This window comes from Pholis gunnellus (assembly GCF_910591455.1).
Source record: "Pholis gunnellus genome assembly, chromosome: 8".
Taxonomy (NCBI): Eukaryota; Metazoa; Chordata; class Actinopteri; order Perciformes; family Pholidae; genus Pholis; species Pholis gunnellus.
This window is the reverse complement of record NC_136534.1, coordinates 13,501,388-13,524,722: the sequence shown is the minus strand read 5'-3', so window position 1 is coordinate 13,524,722 and position 23,335 is coordinate 13,501,388. Positions and strand designations below refer to the sequence as shown.

Genomic DNA, 23,335 nt, shown 5'->3' with positions numbered 1-23,335 from the left:
CACTGATGCACACGGGAGTGAGCGATGAAGGATACTCTTGTTAGCATGCGTTATCATTTTAAGAGTGTGCGTCAGTCTGACTCAAACGAATTATTGGGTGTGTGCGTGCGTGCGTGCGTGTGTGTGCCTAAAAAGTAAAAAAAAGTAGCCTAAAAAAAACTCCTTTGGAGAAGATGTCACAAGAAAAAAATCTGTTTTGCAGCCCATTTTATTTTTTGCGGAACAAACCACAATCATGTCTTTCTTTTTCTAAGCAAAAATGAGACTATAAAAAGCGCAAGAAGCCTTATTCAACATGTTTATATATATATATATATGTGTGTGTGTGTGTGCGTGTGCGTGTGCGTGTGCGTGTGTGTGTGTGTGTGTGTTGTTAACGCGCTGTAACAGTGGTGGGCAGGAGTTCACCAGCAGCTGTAGTGACATCTCGTGGTTGAGTACCTTCATTATTTGACTTGTTGTGAAACATCAAGGTTTACTGGCAATGACTCATAAACGTCCTGGCCTTCACTCTCCTGTCATTTTGTTTCCCAGCTATTTTTCTCTTATTTATATATACACACATACATCTCTTATCTTATCTATAACATAAGTGTCTAAATAGTTTGCCCCTCACCCTCTTCACTAGGCCCGTTTAAGGAGGAACAGCGTCATGACCTTGGGCTTAATGACGCATCCAGCACAGGAGTCCTTCCGCTGCAGCATCCTGTGTATTTAGACTGACAGGTGTTTTCTAGACCAAGTCAAACTATTTCTATGAGAGAAAACGATATAAACAGTGCCAAAACCTCTACTGAAACGTGTGGATTATAGAAATCAGCAAAAAAACATGTATGATTTCAGGTATGAGTGGATTTAATGTGCCGCATTAAGAAGGTAAATGGCTAATGCAAAAGGTTAAAGCAATACAATGCTTACAAACACAGATGAGTTTCAAGGACATTAAATAAATATGCATCGTATAATTAAAGATGAAAATCACAGTATATACGAGTCAGTGGGGGAAAACTATTCAGGATGTATATAGCTGTAGCAGATCTCCATAGCAAAGACAAACTTTAAAAACACACAGTAGTAAGCAGGCCATACAACAGAGACACTTGAAAATACATTGTACTAGTTGCAGAGATAGTTTAAGCTATTTAAAATCATGTTTGGGTTAGATTTGTAAAAATACAGCAGCCACTGTTCATACAAAAATATACAATTTCATGTGTTAGCTACAGGTTGAGTGCCATCCACTGGTGGCCAAATAAATTACAACAAAAAGACAGTGAGATTAGAAAATGTGCATCAGTCTATGGTATCCAAGTTCTGTATTATTTACAAGCATTTTCGCAAAAATATTATTCTTAAAATACAGATATTGTCACTCTTGCTACAATAGATTAAACCCCTGAATCACATTTTACATTGATTATATGTGACGAACACCCTTTGGACCATATTTGATCAGAGAAATTACATAATAAAAGAAATAACACCTGAAAAGACAATTATTTGGTGTGAAGGATATTGCTGAGATGTCCTGAGTTAGTCCAAGCACCCAGAGATTGAAGTCATTCTAAACGTTTACAGTACGTAAAAGAATCTTTTGCAATGCAGACATTTCAGTTCAGTGGCATCTCCGCAAAGAGTACAAGCCATAAATTACAAGTCACCAGAAGTGAAAAGGAAAGGAGGAATCATTACAGGTTGAACAGGGAATAACTTCGAGCTATACAGTTTTAAAAAAAGTTATTTTTTTTTGGCCCAAGGTTAGCTAAACTCAGATAATTAACACGCCATGGCTCAGTTGAAGGAGCTTGTAATGCTCTATCCACCTGGACCCCACACTTCCTGGACGGTCTAACCCTTCACGGCTCCCCACGGCTGCAGGGTGGCTTGAGGCAGAATGAACTGAGGAGATGGCTGCGGTAAGATGTAGTAGCCAAATACCTGATGGGGCGGAGGTGGAGGCGGCGGAGGCGCGCACACTGCATTGAGAAACACTGGAGCGCCCTTCTTGTACTGAGGCCAAACTGGTGCCGGGTGGTAGAAGTACTGGAGGCTGGCAGGGAGCTAAGGATTGGAAGGAGTACGAGAGATTAGAAGGCATGGTGGAGAGTTTCCAGTATGCGCGTTAAACACACTTTGTCCATAATGGAGGAATCGGTGGACCTTTCCTTGCAACAACATGCAATACTGAAACTTTGTCAAATAGACAGGAGCTCATATCTGTAGTAATAAGCTTACGACTAACACACAAAATAGACATAAATTCAGAACTTTAAGGGTATGTTGAATGATTCAGTACTAGATTGTTAATTCACTGTAGTTGAATGGTTTTTGGACAACAATGGCACAGACAAACTGTATCCGGCTCTGTATCTTTTTTTCTGTGGGATTTCTCTTAACAGTGAGAAAAATATAGATTATCTCCAGCCGTATCCCTTAATTGTGAGATACCAGCACATGGTCCAACAACTGATCAAATTTACCATATTTCTGACGTATTTAATCATATTTGGTCCTTCCCCGTGCCGCTTCCGAATCCTGGGAACCATTGCTATCGTGTAGGTCTCGCCTTCTGCTGCATCCTTCTTGACGACCTCCTTCCCTTCTTTCTTTTGCTTTCCCTCCGTCTCGCCATCTTTTGCCTCCTCCTCTGTGTCACTCGACGCAGTGGAACTACAATCCGAAGAGGTAGCAGAGTGGTAATCGGATGTGTCCAGATTTACCAAGTCCACCGAGGAGTCCGCTTGTTTTCCCTGAACAACTTCCTCTTCGAAACAGGCTACTCTGAATGGCCGGCCGTTCTCTGCAGATCTGTAGATTATTTAAAAACACACATTTTTACTTCCCACATTTGACGCATCATGACGATGATTCATCAGGAGAAATGCCTCTTTGTTGTTTAAGTGTGTCTGCGTGTCAGTCAGTCTCTCTATGCCTCAGCAGGCCAGCCAGTGACTCACCTTGCACACACCTCCAGTGGGTCGATCCACAGTGTGATCTCGCGCGGAAAGCAGAGTTCACTGGGTGTGAGCTCACTCTCCTCACATGCCTTCAGGATCTCTTCATCACAGGGTACTCCGTTATTTATCCGGATACATCTGTGAAGGAGTCAATGTTAAAGAGTCTGTGTTTTCTTGTGGATCTCCTCCCCTGTAATACAGTGTTCTCTGCTTATAATAAGAACATAATTCTATCTTTGCAGAGACAAAAAACGTATACATTCAGTGACAATTGTGTAATTACCTGTATGCCTGGCCTTTGCTGGGACAGTCAGGGTACCAGTGGTCATCATATTTGTTGCATAAAAGTTTCTGTAGCTTCTCGGCAAACAATTCTGCTTTGGCTTCACTGAGCTTGCCACGTGCTACAGCAAGGCTTTTGAGGAAGTTCACTCCAGCCTCCACCTCTCTTTTCATGGTGACTGTAGGAACAGAAGATTTAAAAAAAACAAATTATGAGGTTGCCAAGAAATGTGTCTGTGCACGCGAGTATGAGGCTTTGTAATAAGTAGTGATTTGAGTTTTTGGTAACAGACTGCGACTTCCCTTCAATGATGTGTGTGTGATAACAGCGCTCTCCTGCGCGGTTGCCCCTGAGCCTATTTTTATTACCTTCAGGGAACCTCTGTGTGAAATGGGTGTAAAAGAGTGCCTGGAATTTTACAGCTATGGACATGGCTCCGTGTTGACGAAAGGCTCAACTTTGTATACATGCAAACAAGATGCAAACTAGCGAGGCTGTGTCAGCGTCAAATATTTTATTTTAATGCAAATCCAATGAGCTCACTGTGCTGTTTGTCCTCTGATAGCGTGTCTGTTTGGGTCGGGTGCCAATGTCAGCCTGACCAGAGTGAAGAGTGTGCTCTATAAAGGCCAAGGCAATTCAAACTGTGCAGCCCAACCGGATCAGCGTGGTAACATCCTGCTGATGTCCCTGACAAGAAAGTCGTGCCTTGAACTTTGAGGTGCAGAGAGTAATTTGTTATTGTGGCTTGAAACACACCACTGTTGCTTCAGCCTGTATAATATGGTGCGAGAGAAAATTATTATTTGCCCTGGCAAAAGTAGCCACAGCCTCCACTTAGGCGTAGTGATGAGCCGGTGACACAACAAAGAAAAGTAGTAGTAACATAAGTCCCGAACAAATATGTTTTGCTATGATCCTCAAATGTTATAGATGTTCCAGTCAGTTATTAGTCTGCCAGGTAAACGGGGTCATATAGCATGTCTTCTTCAGGCTGCTGTTGCAGCTTCTCTAATTTATATAACTCTGTGTTTGCTGTCAATCACTCAGCAACTAAATATGTTCATTCAACAGTCTCCGCCAGCAAAAGGTTATTCATTTTATAACATGCTGAGCTGCAGACACTTTGTCTGACAATCACACACACACACAAACACAGGTTTTTCTGGTAGGTTTTCAAGTTTCAGATTTCTGCTGCAAACTTTCAAGAACGTTAACCTTGTTGGTCCAAGCAGCCTTGCACTTGTAGTTATAGTTTGTTCGAACGTCGCGTTAAAGAGGCCACAGGCATTTAAAACAGATGCGGTGTTTAGGCTGACAGAGTGCTGAGTAGTCGTCTCAAAGTGTTTGAGGGTTTAGAAGACGTTCAAACTCAAAACGTTTGCACTGAATATGGCTCTTCTTGCCTGTACAATTTTATAAAATAGTGAAAATGACACCATTTCTTAAACCGAAGTTTAAAATATCAAACCAGCTTGTTTTGTCCAAAAATAAATAAAGCAAGACACTCCACTGCCACAGAGGACTAACAAATACAGTAAATATTTGAGTGTTCACTGACAACCTGCAACATCCCATATTTCACTACTGATTCACTATATTGTGTTCTATTAAAGACAACCAAGATGAGTCATGCTTTCAACTCGCTTGCGTCACACCAAATTAATGATGCACGTTTCTAGATACTAGAGGAACTTAATAACATTGGCTGATGGCGTTTGTCTTCTTCTCTGATTACTTCACATCTGCGTGTCAACTGTTTGATATAATCAGAGGTTCAGTGATGCCCTGACAAAAAAGAAGAAGTTCCCAGCATTGACGAGCAGTCTGCCCACCATGTTTACTGTGTGTCTGTGTACTGAACAGTGACCTGCTGCCACTATCACAGACTCTGCTGATAGGGTTTTGATTTTACGTGTGAAGACAACAACTTGACCCGTTCACATGAGTCAAGTCAATATTATTTGTAAAGCCCACTATCACAAATCTGACTGAAGGGGCTTTACAATACGTACTGTACACGACACCCTCTATCCTTTGACCCTCGCTTTGGATAAGGAGAATAAAGTGGTAGAAGCCTCACATGCAATAGATTTGGTCCAAGATACACAAAAATAATCGCCCCTTGCTGATAATATACAAACTGTGTTTGATTGAGGGCCTTTCTTTTGTCACTCGACAGCATTGTTGCTGTGCTCAGTGTGTGTTTAGCATACCGTAACGTCATATAGTTTATGTTTATTTGCTTGACAGCCAGTTGAAAACATGACTGACACTCGCAGGTGCAGATGTTTCACCTTTTAGCATCGTTTTGTCTGTATTCACTTTGAGTGACAAGAAAACTTGTTCTTGCCTCTGCGTGAAACAAAAGAGACTAAACAAAGCAGTGAAGGCACAACTCTGTGTGATCCAAGGAGGGGACACACTTTGTGTGCTTGTGTGTGTGTGTCTGCTCATGGATGGCCTTTACATCCAGAAAAGGACAAAAACAAAAATCAAACGCCAGATAATGTATTCTCGGTTTCTTTCTGGTGTGATAAAGGAAACTTCCTGCTACATACTGGAAATTACGTATTTGGGGTTTCTGACAGCGCGGAAACCCCCCAGTGGAAATCAGTAGAAACACGCCGACGGATATAATTTCGGTAGAGAAGGTTGCCTACATTATCCAGTTACTCTAAATGTATATGACAATATAGCATTGAAGCATTCCGGTTTAAAACGTCCTACTTTGAAATGGTAAGAATATCATAACCCTAGATAGAAAAAGTTTAGAAAAAAAGTAGGGAACAAAACAATAATAAGGAGTAAAACCAAAAATGAATCATTAAAAATACACCGAGCGAGGCATGAAAGACTTAAAACGATAACTGACGTCGAAGCTGTTGTTAACAATGTAACAAATACGACAGCGACAAATGATGCGTTTTAAAATAGGTTACAATCACAGCAAATTACGTTTTCCAATTAAATAATAAACATAAAAGTTATTTAACATAGTGGTACTCACGATGATAAGCGTTCACAGTCTGAGAATACTCTGCAGTCGTTGAGAGTCCTCGTCTCCTTGTCTCTTGTCTCGTGGCTGCCTGCGCTGGTGTGTTGGCGTTATTATGGTCAGCACATGTTGCTTCCTTGTTCTCTGCTCAGCTCGCGATGCTGCTGCAACAGAGACGAAACATTACCGTCAGTATGACTCACTTCCTCTACTCGGGGCCGTGAGCAAGCGCTGACTGGCCCTCCGCGAAAGCGACACTCCACCCGACCCAAATATGGGCAGTCAAGGTAAACAGCTGAGTTGGTTTCACTCAGTTACAACTACAGTGCATTTGTTCATCCCTCCAAATCACAGTGATAATTTCACTAACCTATGATGACATCTGGTGTAAGGTAATACTCGTGTTTATCCTTTATTGTTGCTCTCTGAGGCTCTTGTCAAAGGGTTGACTGTGTGGCAATAGTGAGATCTGAGATGGTGACCTTATTGTTCTGTATGTCCCCTTTTTTCAACTTGCAAACAAGGCACCCTTTATTAAAGATTTATATATTGTAACTAATTCCTCTATTAAAGGTTGGTAGATTATTTACCGATGCCTTAAATGTCAGTTGTAAGAAAACATTTTTGTTTGTCAGGGTGTAAAAACAACACTCAGATAAAAGTAGTCAAAGTCTATTTTATTAAACACTCTTATACAAGCAAAGTGTCTTAGTATTATCAGCAAAAAGTGCTTGAAGCATAAAAATAAAAGGTACTCATTATGGAGCAGAAAGAATGTTCTGTGTAACTGTATTGTTACAGATGCATTAATATAAGCTGCATTTCAATTTATTATAGTCATAATAAAGAAATGGTCATATTTTCTTTTTCAAAACAGAATCTGCACACCCAGTAACAAAGCTGCGAAGGCGTGGAGTAAAAGTAGACTACAATATTTTACTCTGAAATGTAGTGGAGTAGAAGTATTAAGAAGCAGAAAAGGAAAGTACTCAAGGAAAGTACCTCAAAATTGTAATTAAGTACTCACGTAAACATATTATTGATGGGTTTCTCTGATGACCTAAAGAGCTGGCAATAAAGACAATGCTTTTTTTTCAAAACCTGGCAAAGCAAAAGCTTGCAAAAAAGGTAACCAAACGAATAAAGACATTGCTTAAATATTTATAAGAAAGTGGTCCCCTCATTAGGCCTATATCTGTTACTATCTTAAGTAAAAGCTTCAGTAACACAATTTAAAAGTACTCCATCACAAGTAAACATCCTGCTTTTTACTTCTGAGCAAAGTCTTGTCAGGAATATGTACTTAGAGTAGAAGTACTCATTTGCCGAGTGTTGTATTCATTATATGTATTCTGTTGTTAAATTATAATTATTTTAATGTAGCCAGTTTAATTGGAGCTATTTTTATCTATTTATTTACTAATTGGGTCATTTGAGGCCAGTCGGGCAAAGCCCCAACTCTTGGCAGCAGAGAAAAGGATGATTTTAGTGGTACTCAGTCTAGTTTACAAATTGACATAATTCTGGATTAATGCATGGTAATACTTACTTACTTATTCATGATTATTTTACAAATAAAGTTCAGAGGCTGGATATAATAGTTTAAAAATGGGGTTTTAACTGCACTACATGGAGTGGCCGCTAGGTAGAGATAACACCACGCCATGTATGCACAATGCCAAGTGCCCCGAGTGTGGGAAAACCACAATGCGCATGCCCAACGTCTTAGCTAATTAAAGCAGATTGCACACACGCCTGCACGTTTGTCATCGTTTGCTTGTCGCAGGTTGAAGTTAGCACTTGCGGTGACTGTGAACGATGTGGCTTATCTTCTACAACGCACATTTAAAAGGTAAGTGCCCAGTCGGATAATCACGTGTTGAACTGAGAGGGAAATGTGAAATAGTGCGTTAATGTTATGCCAAATTGTAAAATATCTAAATTGTTCTGGTTTTGCGTTGCGCAAACTAATTGTCAACCATTGGTCTCTACCAATTCCTGAGCGAGACAAGTAGCTCTTTAGCAGCTAAATGCTTTGCTATGTTTACCGCCTAACGTTAGCTAAATATTATATTAACACATTTTGAAAGATGATCATAATTGGTATAGTAGATCATTATTCATGTATTATTTAAAACAATGTAATCTGCACCTATTGCTGACAGAAAAATGAAAAGTGACACCTTACAATTGCATTGGGTTGTAAAACTGTAAAGGGTTGCTGGTTCAACAGTTCTCCTAATGTATTAAATGTGTTTTGGGATAAATGCAGTTTCTTGTTTCACAATAAATTGGCATCATTGATCCTGTTTGAATTTATCTGGGCTTATTTTCAAATGATTGTATCATAAACTGTAGTCGTGTTTTACGCACCTAAAGTGTTCTTTTGGTCACAGTGAGTCTGCATCTTTACGATCAGTAAAACATCCATAAACACCAGCATTTCATAGCAACACGCAGCTCTAAATAACACAGTACATGCTCATATCATATTAACAATAGTTGTTTTTTTCTCTACCTATAAAAAGGTCCTGCTGTACTGTTGTAATTTACTTTTTAGCACTTGTGGATTACTTAAATAATTATAGAAATACTGCAATTTGATAAACCGCCTACTAAATTACAGGTATAACAAATATCCCCCAATCTATTTTTTTTTTAAGTATGGAAGGATAAGCTATAAACTGTAATTAAAATAGCATTAAAAGTACTCACAGAATGGCCCCTTTTTATAGTGTTAAATTATTATATTTCCTAATTACTAATATGCACATTTGTTCGCATCATTTAAATGTTTCAGCTAATAGGGTTTCAAATTACAAATGCATAACTAATTGTTGGGTAATTTGCAACTAAAGCTGTGAAATACAGTGAATTTAAAAATGATATATTATAAATTACTACATTTCCCTCTTAAATGAAGAGAAACATTAAGTGTTATAAAATAAGTAAAGTACATGAACCTCAAAGTACAGTGCCTCAGTAAATGTTACTTTCCACCACTGCTCTTTAGATAGTTTTGGTGGTATCAATCAGTTTGTTGCATTTCCCTCCTGACCAGCCAGCGTGTGTTTCCCTCTGCCACCACCAGAGGGCAGGCTGGTTTCTTTTCTTAATAAATGTCTTCCAGTTATAAGTGGTGGTTGCAGGTTTCTAACCTTTAGAAACGGAAAGCTTTAGAATCTCTTTCTCAGTCTTCACTGCTACAGTCGGGCATCAACTCTCTTTCAACATAACCTACTAACCATTATCCTTCTCGCTGTTTACCGAATACAGACATATTTCCACATAAACACTGTTTTTGGTTGCCTCTCATTTCTATTCCTCTTTCAATTTGTTCTTCGGTTTAGCTACACACACCTGCATGCCATGCACAATTTCTTACCATCCTTGCTATCATTTACTCATCCTCACTCGGCTTCTTCGTCCGTTTTTAGATTTCAGTTCTTTCTTTCTTCTTCCCTGCAGTTAGTGTTGTGTGTAAGTGCAGGTACACTGAGGACACTGTGTCAGCTCTATGTAGGGTTTTCTTCTCTGCTGGATCACATTCCTTGTCCCGGCTGCCAACTCGAGAGTAAATTATTGCTAAGAGTGTGTACAAGAGGGACAGAAATAGATGGATGGAGAGAAAGAGACATTACTTGGATGAGAGAGGTAGAACGTCTTAAAGAGTGGGTGTCTTTGATATTGATTAGCATTGTGTTGACGACTTATGGAAATTAATAGCCTTCTGTCTCTCGCTCTCTCTCTCGCGCTCTTGTTGATCTCCTTCCCACTCCATCTCCTTGAGCCAAACCTCCGTAGGCAATTCATGTTGTTAACTATGAGACTGATTGCATTACAGCATCTTTAAACAAGCAATTAATTTTCTCAAAGAGTCGCAGGTCATTCGGCTTCTTTCTTTCTCTCTTTCTAATCCTGATGTAGCTTCTGCACAACTTTCTCCAACTGAAAACTATTGATGTTCCCTGTCAGGTTGTCATTTGTGCTCCTCAAACACTGGCCAGTATTTCAGTTTTGAGAAGCCACACCGTGATACTTCATACAAACAGATTTTTTTTTTTCATGTACAAGACTCTCACAAGTGTCAGGATTTAGTAGATAAGTATTGGAAATGAAACCACTTGACCTCGAAATGTGATCGTTCTTTTTCAGGAGCAGCTTCTCTCTGAACGCGTCTGGCGGTATCAATGAAGCCCACACGCATACACACCACATGCAGCCTGCTTCGCCTTTAAAAACCGTATTGATTTCTCTCTTTTGCAGGGAGCTTAATGCGATCGATCGGCCGGGCCCTTTCAAGATCAGCGCCAGTATAAGCATCTCTTTCCCCTAACACACATGCTGCCTCTTTCCCCTCAGGTACCGACTGTCCTTGGGCTGGGGGAGTTGTTCGTCTGCATTAAGAGAGAGAAGTGTCTCTCGTGGCATCCAGTCTGTCTCCGTCCTCTCTGGTCCCCAGTAATGTGGTTAAGTATGGGACGTATATTTGTCTCTTACACAAAAGGTACAAGCGAATGCAGCACACACCTCCTTTGACCTTTTATCATCTGCCCCCCTTCCCTTCCCTCCCTCCCTCCTCCTCCTCCTCTCAGTGGGTCGATACCTATTTGTATTTGCAATGCATTAAACGCAGCGCCGTCTTTTTAGATTGAAAAAGTTGGCTTTTTCTCAGTTTGGCGCCTTGCAGGCAAACCGCAGCAACAAGACATTATGAACATTTTCTTGTCTTTTTAAGGCATATTAAGATCAGTGACATCCCATTTATTTGTCTGGTTCGCTCTTTTAAAAATAATAAATTCAGATTTATTCTAATGCTCAATTAAAGATGCTGGATCAAGCTAAGAAATTAAGAGATCCGCAGTCCCTGTCACTATAAATATACATTGTCTGTGTATATTTTAGGACCATAGAGACAGAACGTCGCCTGAGCTACATAAAACTTTGCTTTTTCAATCTGGGCTTTGAACCCTTGAAGAGGTCAGAAGATTAAACAAAAATCTGACGGGTCATGAAATGGTTAATACAATGAGAAGGAAATTATGTTTGACATGGAACCTTCACTTTTGATTAACAATTGTTTTTGGCCACAAAGATGCAGTGGAACAAGCTGTAAACACAACACTGGCATACACTTTTAAGTGGGTATGGCGACCTGGTTAGCAAACAGTTGCTCATTTCTGCACCGAGCACTTAAAGAGCAACGTTGCCATTCATTTGGAGTCTGATGAATGCAAGTCCCGTATTCACTCTCTTTATCTCTGTTTCAATTCCCAAGAGAGACGTGCAGGTCTTGAGCTGCTAAATACTCCGCTATGTTCACCAGCTAGTTAACTTTGTCTGTCTGCTGTTTGGTACATCTACAGTTCCTTGATAGTTTGGGCAAAATCATCGTGGTGAGATTGTTCTGTTTTTCATAGTGAAACTGGAGGGTTTGAGAACTCTAAACTAAGTGACAAATGAAACTCTGAGAAAGGATCGTCAATCCTCACCGCTCATAGACCGTCACATGCAGTCTGTGACGAGGCGTCCTGAGAAGGTGTTGTTTGGCAATTAAGAGTAACGAGCCAAAAAGGACCAATGAGCTTTGGTCTGAGGGACAAACCTAATGCAAATATGGCAATTCATACAATATATATTTGTAATCGCTGAATTCAAGTAAACAGTTTTAAGCTGCTAAATTATACCAATAATTATTAGATAAGAATAGCTTCAACATTTCAGAGAGAAAACATCTCCCAGCCAACAAGTGCTGTATGTGCCATGTTGACATTTTCCCTCTTATTTTTTCTCTGTAGATAAGACGGCCTTATATCTTATTGATCTAAGCTTTAGACAGGATTAGATCAACAAGAAACTCTACGTCGCTCTCTCTGTTCACATGGTCGCCGTCTAAACACAGCATACGTTATCAGTAGGAATAAACAATACAATATAGAAAAGGATCAAGAAAAATAATAGTTTATGTAATAAATAAATCAACAACTTTAAAATAGATACTAATACAACAAACTTCACTTACATTACCTTTCAAGTGATTTCCTGCTTGTACCGAACTTCTGCCTTCTGTTCTGTTTTTTAAGAATAAGTTCAAAGATTTCCCTCGTTTCCTCCCAGCTAGCTGCTGATGTTTTGAAACTTGAATGCTTGTTTTTGATTTTCAGACTATGAGGAAGTGAGCATGGAAACTTTCATTACCATCTCTTTGTACAGCATAGCTATGAATGCTTAAAGACCTGTTGAGTTTATTCTTTCCCTTTTTATTTTTATATTGCTGAGCTTAATCTTCTTAATAAATGTCCTCCATTTACACGACACTTTAATATAACACATGTTTATTAAACTACTGTACAAACTCTGGCCCTGCATATGTAAATGCTCAGGGACTACTTATGTAATGCAGACCTATCTATTCATTTTAGATCTGTGCTGTGAGAGTCGTTGGGTGGTTCAGTTTACCGCGTGCCCCCCCCCCCCCCCCCCCCCACCCCGCTGGCCTGCGATCGAAACCTGCCCGAGCTCCTGACTCCCCTCTGACTCCCGCTCTGCTGTCTCAACAATTAAATCAGTCAAAGTGAGTGGACTGCCCACTCTTTTTCTTTTCTATGGAAAAATAGATCAAAGCATCAGTTGGCATGATAGTCCACTTTATGACCCAAAACACAAATGAGTTGTCTTATTGCAAAATATTTCACCTGTGTGTCAGCAGTTGCCATGGAGATTTTCTGCGGGCTACGTGAAGCTCTGCTTAATGGTCTGACCTTAACCTTGCACTTTCTCCACTGAACGCGTTCACGATGTTGCAAACGCACAGCCGTACTTTATACCACGAATCAATATTTCAACAGCAGCCTATTCTCTTACCTCTACAAACACATTAGACAGCCCTTTATTATTGATACGTCCCGAAAACTTGTGCTTTGATTCACAGATTTTGTTCATGTCCATATCTTTATTGAATCTTGTGTATTTCTTGAGCTGGTTTCCAAGTGGTCCATAGCCTTGAACAAACGTTTACAAACCTTCCCCCTCCCCCATCTGCATTTCTCCCCCCTTTTGCCCCTCTCTCTCTCTCTCTCGCTCTCTCCCTCCCTCTCCCTGCAAGCTGTGTCTCTTTCCTGTATGCTGGGGGGCCAGCGGAGGGGAAGTACACGGAGAAAGAAAAGCACTCGGAGTTCAAGTGCACGAGCTTAAAGACACAGCTGGCTTCAACAAAGGGGGAATATGACAAGGGGAAAACAGTCGGAGAGCGGCAGAATAATGACGTATTGATAAAGCGGTTGTGTACATGGAGACAGTATGGGGATCATTTCACAATAAGAGGGGGGTTAGAAAGAAATGTGAATAGGAAAATGGAGAAAAATGTCTCCTCCCCTTTTTGTCTCTCCACGTATACTCCTCCTATTCCCTCCCAGCTTCCTTCAATCTCTGTCCCTCCCTCTCTCCTTCATTCCTACCCTGCATGAATGCACACTCTCTAACGCACACACACACACACACACACGGTGACTGATGCCTTTGCTTGCATTCTCCGTTTTCTCACCTCTCTGCACCACTGAGACTTTTGTGTGTTTGTCCTTCCTGTATAGCGCACGTTGGAGCGGGTTCTGCACAGTTCCAGCGCAACGTCATGCGGAAAAGTACCAATACTGTACTTTTCTTCCAACCGTTGATCTCCTTTGTCCACAAGGCATGTTTCCCTTCAAAGTCCTGAGCGTGGAAGGGTGAAGAAAAGAGAAATGGTGTCTGAGGGAGAGGAGATGAGGCAACAACGGATCAAATTTGACGAGACTGGAGTGAAATAGAGATGCAAGGCTGCATGTCAGGAAGGCAAACACGAACTCCAGAGTGAAGAAGAGGGGACGAGGAGGAGGAATCAAGTTGGAATCGAGAAGGAAACGCGGGAAAAGGTAAAAAATACTAACAAGGGCTGACCTATGCAACATAATTATCATGCATTGTGTAATTTCCATCCTTGAGCTGTTAGAAAAGTATTCACCCACACACATTATTTCTGTCTTTCCGCTGTCTGTCTCCTCTTGATATCTATGTTCGGCTCTGATGGTTTCTGTTGGTTTGTGTACCCAAAGTCATTTTCCTTCCTCCGTCTCCACGCTTCTCACATAACTCAGCCATGCCTTTTATCTCCTGCAGTTGCTTGACATAATGTGTGTATTTGCTGAAAGATCTTTGAAGGGTTCAGGCTGCTTTTGGGGCCCAGTTGTGCTATTATTCTGTGTCGATCGTGGCCTTTATAAACCTTTACACATAATTCTGTTAGGGAGTGAATGTTTTTTTTTTTTGGCCTAGCTTTTGGTTCTGAGTTTCAGCTGATATGAAACAGTTGAAAAGATGACATAGTATTTGAATTATTTGGCCGTCATCCTCCCTACTCAGGAATTGACACGTCCCACCCTCTCCTTCCCCTCACTGTTTGTTTGTGGTCTCAGTACGTGTCCTTCAGCTCTCTGTCTCTCAGCGTCCACTAACGCCTAACTTACTTCTCCGAATACGCTTTGTGCCAAAGCTTCTCTCACTCCATCCTCGCCGTCCTGTTGTTCCTAGGTTTGCCTCCATTGTTTAATATCGACGAGTTACTGTTGTCCCCTGCACGTGCGATTGAGGACCTGTGATTTATTCTCAGTCTATTCATGCTCTTAACAAGCCGTTTCCATCTCCATGGAGACCTGATACGAGCGCTCAGTGTCTGTACCTCTGACTGCATGCAAACAAACTCACAAAGACACCCCGGTTATCGCTCTAACAGGGTGCGCCTTTTGGCAAAAAGAATCAGAGAGCGACTGCGGGATGATGGTATAGTCTTGATTGTTACGTCTGATTGCAGGTTTAACTGGTGGCTTAATGCTGGAACCAAAGTCTCCGTAAGACGATCTTGATTATTGGGGGCTGGTTTGCGTCCATTGACCAGATTTAGCAAAGGCCGGCTTGCACAGAAGGACAGTTAAACAAACATATTTGTTTTTGGTGGACCTTGTTGAAGATGAATTAATTGAGCAATTAATTAAAAACAAACGAACAAACACATTTGTCAAACACAGACGATGTTCTTATCCATGGTCAAATACAGAGCTGCTCAGTTGCACATTGGGCCCTTATTCATGTGCACACATGTTATCTAGACTTGAGTTAACATGGAGTCTTATGAAATCAGTTAAATTCAAGTTACTCCTTATTGATTTCTGATGCTGTTCTGGAGGAGATATTCCACCTCAGTCTCAATGTGGATCAATATTTACAATAGCAAAGAAAATGCAAGTAAAGTAATTACAAAGAGTACTAGTTGTATTTTAAATACCGTTTTAGCCAAAATAAACTGTTTTCATTATCAATTGGTCAAAATATTGTCTTGATTAATTGATTGAAAATGCTTATTTTATTCAACCAACAGTACAAAACCCAAAGATAGTCAATTTACTCTCACAGTAATAGGTAAACCAGCAAATATTCATTTGAGAAGTCAGGACCTCTGAATTCTTTGCACTTTTGCAAATCTGTTAATCGATTATCAGTATAGTTACTGATTTATTTCTGTCAATTGACCAATTGTCTTAGCTCCGATAAACTCACATTCATGCAGGATGACTGTACCGCACTGACCTTGATGCCTGACTCAGTGAGTGGTGTGATGGTGTCCAGCAGCGGGAGCTTGAAGTGGCGCTTCGGCCTGCACAATTGAGTGTCGTCGGTACCGTTGTGTTCCACCACGCTCATCCAGTTCAGCAGTCTGTTTGTCTCCTGTGGCCCAAATACACCTAAAGACCGCTGACACTGTCTTTAGGTGTCAAACCACTTCTTTAGAAACTTCTATACATGTTCAGTTGTGTGCTGTTAAATCCTTAACATCCAAATAAGCCACAAGGTTTTATCTTACGCTAATGACAAATTCCTTCATGGGACAAACCTAAAATTAAAGAGCAATGTCATACGGCGTCTTTTTACTTTGCTGTGTTTTGCACGTTTCATAAATCAAATATGAAGTTTCTTTATTTTTGTATAAAATGTTCAGACAATAAGAACCCTTTTAGTGACTAGTTGTGGCATTAAGGCCATCTGTCATATTATATTAACACAGTACATTTTCAATGAACAGCTTCTCTATAACAATACTTAATACTTTGGCAGAAATAATGGATTACACTGGCTTATTGTACTGACAATGAATGTGTCGGGTTATTTAAAGCCTCTTCACTTACTGATCCCAGCACATCTAAAGTTTAGAGTGCGGAGGAAGCCATTAATGTGTTTCACTTTATAAAACATAACTCTGCCTTCGCTATCAATTATGTAGGCTCGGGTGTGAAAGAGATGGTGAAAGAGATGGCGAAAGGGCCACACACACCAGGCAGCAGGGTCCCGCGCGGAGAGAAAGCGCTGCACCATGTGACCACTGTGGATGTACTAACGCTCTCTCACAGTCTCAGCGAGAGCTATTCCCCCCGGACTCGGTGTTCTAGTTGCATCAGTGTTTGTCGGCCTTCTCTAGGACATGGGGGCTGAAATGGGGCTGAAGTTGAGAGGGTTCCATCTGGATACCCATAGGGCCTTTCTACTATAAGCAAGGTACAGATCATATTTATATACCATATTTTGGTATCGGCATATACAGTATGTCAGCCAATGAGTAACACAAAAGTGCAATATAGAAATGCCAAAGATATGTTTGAGGTTGTTTAGAAACTATTACATAAATGATCCACTAGATTACTGTTTATTCAAGTTAATTTATTCAACTGTAAAACTCCCCGCTCAGCACATGCAGAAGAATTAGAATTAGCTGAAATGTCTTTTAAACTTAACTTTCAGTATTGACCTCAAAACTTCTAGGGGCTCAGACTTACTACATACAGAAACGACAATGTCCCCTTGTGACCAAACCATTTTTATATACATTTCTGCATCCAATCAGTCTAAATACCAAAGTTGGTCTGAAAAACCACACTAGACCCACAAAATCTTTTTTGCCTCAATAATATTCTCTCTTCACAGTCGACTAAGACCGACATTTTGGAGCAAATCACAAACTTTAAACGGCAGCAAGAGAGCACTTGTTTCAGCTCCATTGCGTGGATATTTAGCTTTTCTTAATACTCGGTTCAGCATAAAGGAATGGTCAACTGCTTAGTTGTCGATCATGAATGAAGTTTGCCTACATCCTGATTTCTGTGTATTCAAGTACAAATTACAACGTGTTGGTATTTGTGTCATTTCATTCCATCCATTCCATTTCTTTCCATTTATCCTCCCTTCCACTGCAGTGTTAGAATTTCTCCCAGTAACCGAGTTGATATCAATGAATGGTTTCCTCATGGAGGGCCCAGGTGGCTGCCTCGTGCATTCAGAAGAAGGCAGAGGTGGTGAGGTGGGGGTTAACATTTGCAGGCTGTAGGAATGTGTTTGGAGTCAGCAGTGAGAATTCCTCCGTTGTGCATTAGTAGGTCTCAGTGTTGCCTCTTACCTCGCCAAACTATCTCGTTCCCCTCTTTTCCTCACATCTGTCTCTTCCGCCTCCCTCTACATTTGATCTCCGTCTTTATCGCCACGTTCCTTCTTTCCGTCTCATCTTTTTCTGCTATGTTCTGTCTGGAGTTTTGATCTTCTCCATCTCCCCTCTCCTTTCAGGCTCCTTTTTAGATGTCTCAGAGACATCTTAAGAGCTTCAGGAGTTTAGGGTTGGGTAAAAAGAGATAGATGGTGAAACTACTGTCTGTGTGTGTGTGTGTTAGTTCTAGCACAGCTCTCTCTCTCTCTCCTGCTGGCATTGTGTCCTCTTAAGTATGTCAGTCATGTATGATTTATGGAGCAGGTTCCTGAGGTATGAACCTTGTTGATGTCATCAGGCATCGTCTGTTCATAGCTTCTCATGAGGACCATGACTGTGGACCAAGACATAGTCTCCACCCACACAATCTCACTGTCTTCAGTGTCGAATCAGATGTTGGGGCTGTCTTGCTCTGTTAAAATCAGAACAAGAGTCACAGACGGAAAACGTTTTTGAAATATCTCGATGCAAAGAGCAATGAATATCTCAATTGAAGATGAAACGGCTAGTCTTGAAGCCATATAGATCAACGTTTTTGAGGAATACACAACATTTATTTTCAAGAGTTAAATGAGAAGATCGATACCACTCTGTCAGTTAATCATAACGCTGCAGCCAGTAGTCGGTTAGCTTAGAACTGATCAAACAAATATGTTAATTAGGGAACTTTTTTTTAACTGTTTCCACAAACTTAAGGTTTTGTACTGTTTGTCAGACAAAAAAAGTAATTTGGCAACGTTCTGAACTAATGATGGGCATTTTTTACAATTTCTTTTGATATTTTAAAGCTTGAATATTTCAGTCATTTGAATAAATAACGGATTCAATGAATAACAACTAAAAACACTCATTTGTTATAGCCCTAAAACGTGTACGAGTTTCAAGATAGTCGTTTTTAGTGTCACTACGTCTCTGGTGACATATGGATGGCATTCACAAGGCTTTCCATTATGCTTTTGCGGCAATACAAACGCTCTGCATTTACGCCGGAGGTGTCGGCTGCCCGCGTCACACCACGACACCCTCAAGTGTGCCAGACAGAGAAGAAGAGGTGGGTACGGTGTGAAGAAAGAGGGGAAAAGAAAGATGAAGGCGTAAAGAAACAGACCGTCTGCGAGGAAGAGACAAGTGGGTGAGAAAGAGAGCATCGCGAAGGAGGAGGGGAAGGGTTTGATGCTGGAGGAATGTGAAGACTAGAATAAAGGAAGGTGAAAGGGAGGAGGAGGAATCGTTTGTGTTCATTGTCTGTCTGCTCAGTGAATCATTAGAAAATGAACCCTTGTGGTTCAGGGCACCAACAGTCACACCAACCCCTAAGCAATGAAAACAATCTGTCTGTCTGATGGCCAGTATCAACTGGTTGAAGTGATATAAACATTACACACCAGTATGTAAGATAGCACAGCAAAACAGACTTTTACAAGTCAATGATTCAGAAGTCGATGGAAGTAAAACCTGCCGTTACTGGCTGTTCTTTGGTCAGTGTGAGTCATCGGGGTCACATCTGTAAGATGAAAGGAGAGGCTGCGGTTGGTTGCTTCCACAGAGGGACGAAAAGGTCAGGAAGTGGCCCCAGCTCAAACACCAGACTCATTGTTCAAGTTCAAGGTAACACTGAATGGAGTTTCATTCAGTTAGCTTGACCTTCTGTCCTCTAACAAGTTGCTGTTTTTAAATGGGGCATAATTAAACACTGCCTGTGGCAACGTCTGACGTTGGATGTCGTGCTGTTATAATTGAAAACTAATTATGTCGGTTTTATTTATTTAATTAGGGTTTCTTGTTGTGGATTGGGCAGGACATTGGTGGTTGTTTTGAATTAGCTAGCTTAAGTATCTTTTAAGATATTCTGTGTATGTGCTCACACGTGGCCGGTCCTCAGGTGGATCCAGTCTCTTCTCTCAGACAATGAACAAGGTCACAGCCAGAGGGTCAGATGTCAGGCCAGCGTTTCTCCTCCTCCTCCTCCTCCTCCTCCTCCTCCTCCTCCTCCTCTAGCAGCCTCCCTCCTTCTCTGTTGTGTCTGTTCGGTCGTCAGCTCCTCGTTAACTCCTCACAGGGGATTTTCTGTTAGCCTCCTTCGCTTCCCTGTTCCTGTTGAAACTGGAACAGCATATTGGCTCTTTTTACAAAACATGAATAATTAAATCTTTCACGGTTGTTTCGCTGAATATGCAAACTAACTCCCTAAAAGTTGTAACTACACACTAGGAAAGGAAAAAGGTAGTCGGAGCACGACTGAACCGGCTACAGTGCCAAACCTTTGGGAAGTTTAGGACCGTAATTGATGACTTTGTGCTCTCATTGAGTACGGTGTAACACACGCACACACACGCGCGCACACACAAACGCATAATTCACAGTCTGACTCACCCCCTTTAACAGAAAGTCAATAACAATACAGGGATGATTAATCAGTCCCTCTTGTGGCCCCTCCCTCTCTACTCACCACCTTCCACTCTCCCTTCTCAACCCCACTCACCCTCTCTCAGCTTAGTATTGATCTGAATGCATTTGCTTCCCAATTACCCGTTAGGCCCCCTCCCCCATCACGTAAACACTGCCACTGCATCGAGCGGTCACAAAGAACCTTTTACACAGGAGTGTCTCCCGTGCACACGGACGACGCGCACTCGCGAGCGCGTGCGGCAACAGCAAGCGCACATCAGCGTGCACGCCACCTGATACTCTGACTTAACTGCATTGCGTGGAGGGATTTGGCTTGATTATTCTGGAGTGCAAATTAGGAGGGTCCTTTTCAAAGTGCAGGTGCACAATGTGTGCTTATATGCATTTGTATGTTGTACACACTTTAGCCTAAACACAAGGCGGCATTCTCAAAGGTTTAACTGACAGCTCATTGGACACCCCCCCCCCCTGCTTTCCCCCTCACCATTCTGGTTGGTGGCACACAGGTTGCCATGACACCAGACTGTTTTGTCTGCCCTTTGACCTCTTTAAGGGGTGCTGTGGTCGATCAGGCATTACATGCGAGGGGCAAATAGAAGGGAGGCGAGGGAGGGGGGATGCATTTCCTCTGTAAAAAATTGGGTCCAAAAGGTTCCTCTATACATCCGCTTTGTACCGAGCAGAAGGTGGGGAGCCTCCGAGAGGCTCGCAGTGAAACAAAGACACATGTGCACATACAGACATGGCAGCGCTTTGCAAGGGTAAATGAACTAGGCTGGAGCTCCCAGGGGGTGGGGAGTTATTATGCTCATTGTGCAGTCGGCCAGCTAAAGCTGTTTGGCTGCTTCTTTTGAAGTTATATTTATCAAACCGGAGCAGGAGGCTTAGCTCCCCAAGCTGGTGCATCGCTTTGTCCACACTGCGGAACGCATGTGTGCATCGAGATTGCTTTCAGATAGATCAAAAGATTGAAACACACTCAAATGTTTATCCACGCATTTTCAGGCAGACAAAATAAGCATGAAACTGAATTTATGTTACTGTGTGCCACCAGTAATGTCCGTCCTTGATACCTTCAAGCAGTGGAACACTGGAATTATATCATCCAATAGAGAGAGAAACGGCTCAAATATGCTCAATTGTGTTGTAAATATCCAAACATTTATTAATGGCAGCACTCGAGAAGCATGGCAAAACATTTTAGTGTTAAGTGCAGCTTTTTAAATGAGAATAATTATAATGTAATTTGCTCTGTAGTGTAAATAGCTTTAAGCATTTTTTCTGCAATTCAGAATTCCTACAAAAGTTAGACATTGAATTATCTGATGGTCCCTGTTCTACCTATGGTGGATACCATACTTATATTATTTACATTCCTTATAACTCAATACTGACATCAAAACCCTCAATAGTGTCCACATTAAATCCTGAACTCTGTTTGCACGCCTCTTCTTCCTGTGTGAATGGTTTGTCTTTTGTAGATTAGATGCTGTTTGATGCGTTTAAAGATTAGAATACAACAGGATTGCAACGCTATATTTTGTATCTGGTTTAAAATAACTCCAGAAGTGACAAGCGGGTGTTATATTTTGCAACCGTTCTCTTGAGCAGCTCACCATTAAGTCGGTAGCTTCTCATGGTCTTGTCCTGTGACACCCTAGCTGATACAGAGATTGAACCGGTGACCTCTTGGTTAAACAGTCTTTCTCTTCACGAGGCCAGCTTGTCTCCTTCTAACCGATTTGTGTGTGTTTTCTGTGTGTTTCAGTCGGCCTTGGCTTCATGTCTGAGGAACACCTGTCACACTTTGCAAGGCAGTGATCTCAAGGTAACAATATTTCTATGTTGATACATTTCACGTATACATCTATGTACCAATTTACATATCCATTTATCTGTTCAGCTAAGCCTCCGTTGATCCATCCATCTGTTCAGAGTGTTTTCCATGGCTATAGTCTGCATTTGTACTTTTTAATACACAAGGGAAGTAATGGCTTGGACAATAATTCAATGGGGTTTTGAATGGATCTACTTGTCGCATACATCTGTGCCCATACACGTGCACGCACGCACGTTAATGTCACATGTCAATGCATAAACACAAGCACAGTCTGTTTAATTGATCAAATAGTGTGAGTTTAATTGCTTTCAGATGATCTTAAAGGTGACATTTGCTTCCTTATGTGTGTCCAATCAGTGCTGATGCTAAAAGTAATTCACTTAAGAAATAAATTCTACAGTTTACATTTACTCAGACAGGCTTATTTGTCTTGTTAAGGCATCTTAAAAACACATTATTCAAACTGGACAGAAACCAAGTATAACTCAAGCAAACGTATCCTGGTTAGTCTTACCACTGTTCCAAGAATCAACAGCGCTGGTTTGGTTGAATTAATCCTCAGTTCAGAGTAAGATGTGAAAGTATGCCGGCTCTACACATCCGCTTTTCCCTCCCCGGTTAAAAAACTGCGAGTTTTCCCTTTTTTTAAAAGACTTCTTAGTTTCAGATAGATGCCCGAGAGGCATTTCATCTGTTGCTTTTCTTCTTCCTTTGCATCAGTATCTTTATCTTTCCTGTTTAATACACACATTCTACTTTGGAAGATACATCAATGATTTAAACCTTAGGCTGTGTCAGAGGGGAGAATGCCACTAAAACAAAACATAATGTGCACTGACAAAGTCTGAACACAACAGTATAATCTCCCAACGGTTCTATTTTTATTTGCAGTCTGGATCTTTGTCCAACACTCTTCTTCAGTTATTCAGTAGTGTGTATTTTGATATTATAAGCAGTTTGAGAAAGCTCCACTTTGACACGGGTGAATTTTCATCTTTTAGTCTTCTAACAAAGTGCTCTTCTGCCTTGTTTATAAAAATATTGACTTTTATTGTTGGAGTGGAAGGTAAAGTATTTAAAAGCTTAAAGTCTGTTACAATGAGAGACAAAGGTGGCTCAGTGTCCTTACCCACTCATTATCTTTATTTACGCCCTCGGGCATAATGAGTTGAGATAACTAAAAGGAGCTTTAGGCCTTTTATCTAAAGCGGATCATTTGTCCTTGAATGATTTTGGCAAGAAATTATCTTAGGAGGTATTTAAAAGTTGTAATCATTCTTATCTTAAA

General features: G+C 41.0%; 1 protein-coding gene across 1 annotated transcript; it reads right to left on the bottom strand.

Annotated features, from left to right (window-relative positions):
- Window positions 1-732: 732 nt before the first annotated feature.
- LOC306699861 (maternal B9.15 protein) lies at window positions 733-12,339 on the bottom strand. The gene is made up of 6 exons (XM_079164636.1): window positions 12,261-12,339; window positions 6,251-6,402; window positions 3,241-3,418; window positions 2,958-3,095; window positions 2,481-2,808; window positions 733-2,061 (listed from the first exon to the last, which is right to left on the bottom strand). Exons 3-6 carry the CDS (start codon window positions 3,411-3,413, stop codon window positions 1,849-1,851), a joined length of 852 nt encoding a protein of 283 aa, XP_079020762.1. The 5' UTR covers window positions 3,414-3,418; window positions 6,251-6,402; window positions 12,261-12,339; the 3' UTR covers window positions 733-1,848.
- Window positions 12,340-23,335: the final 10,996 nt, after the last annotated feature.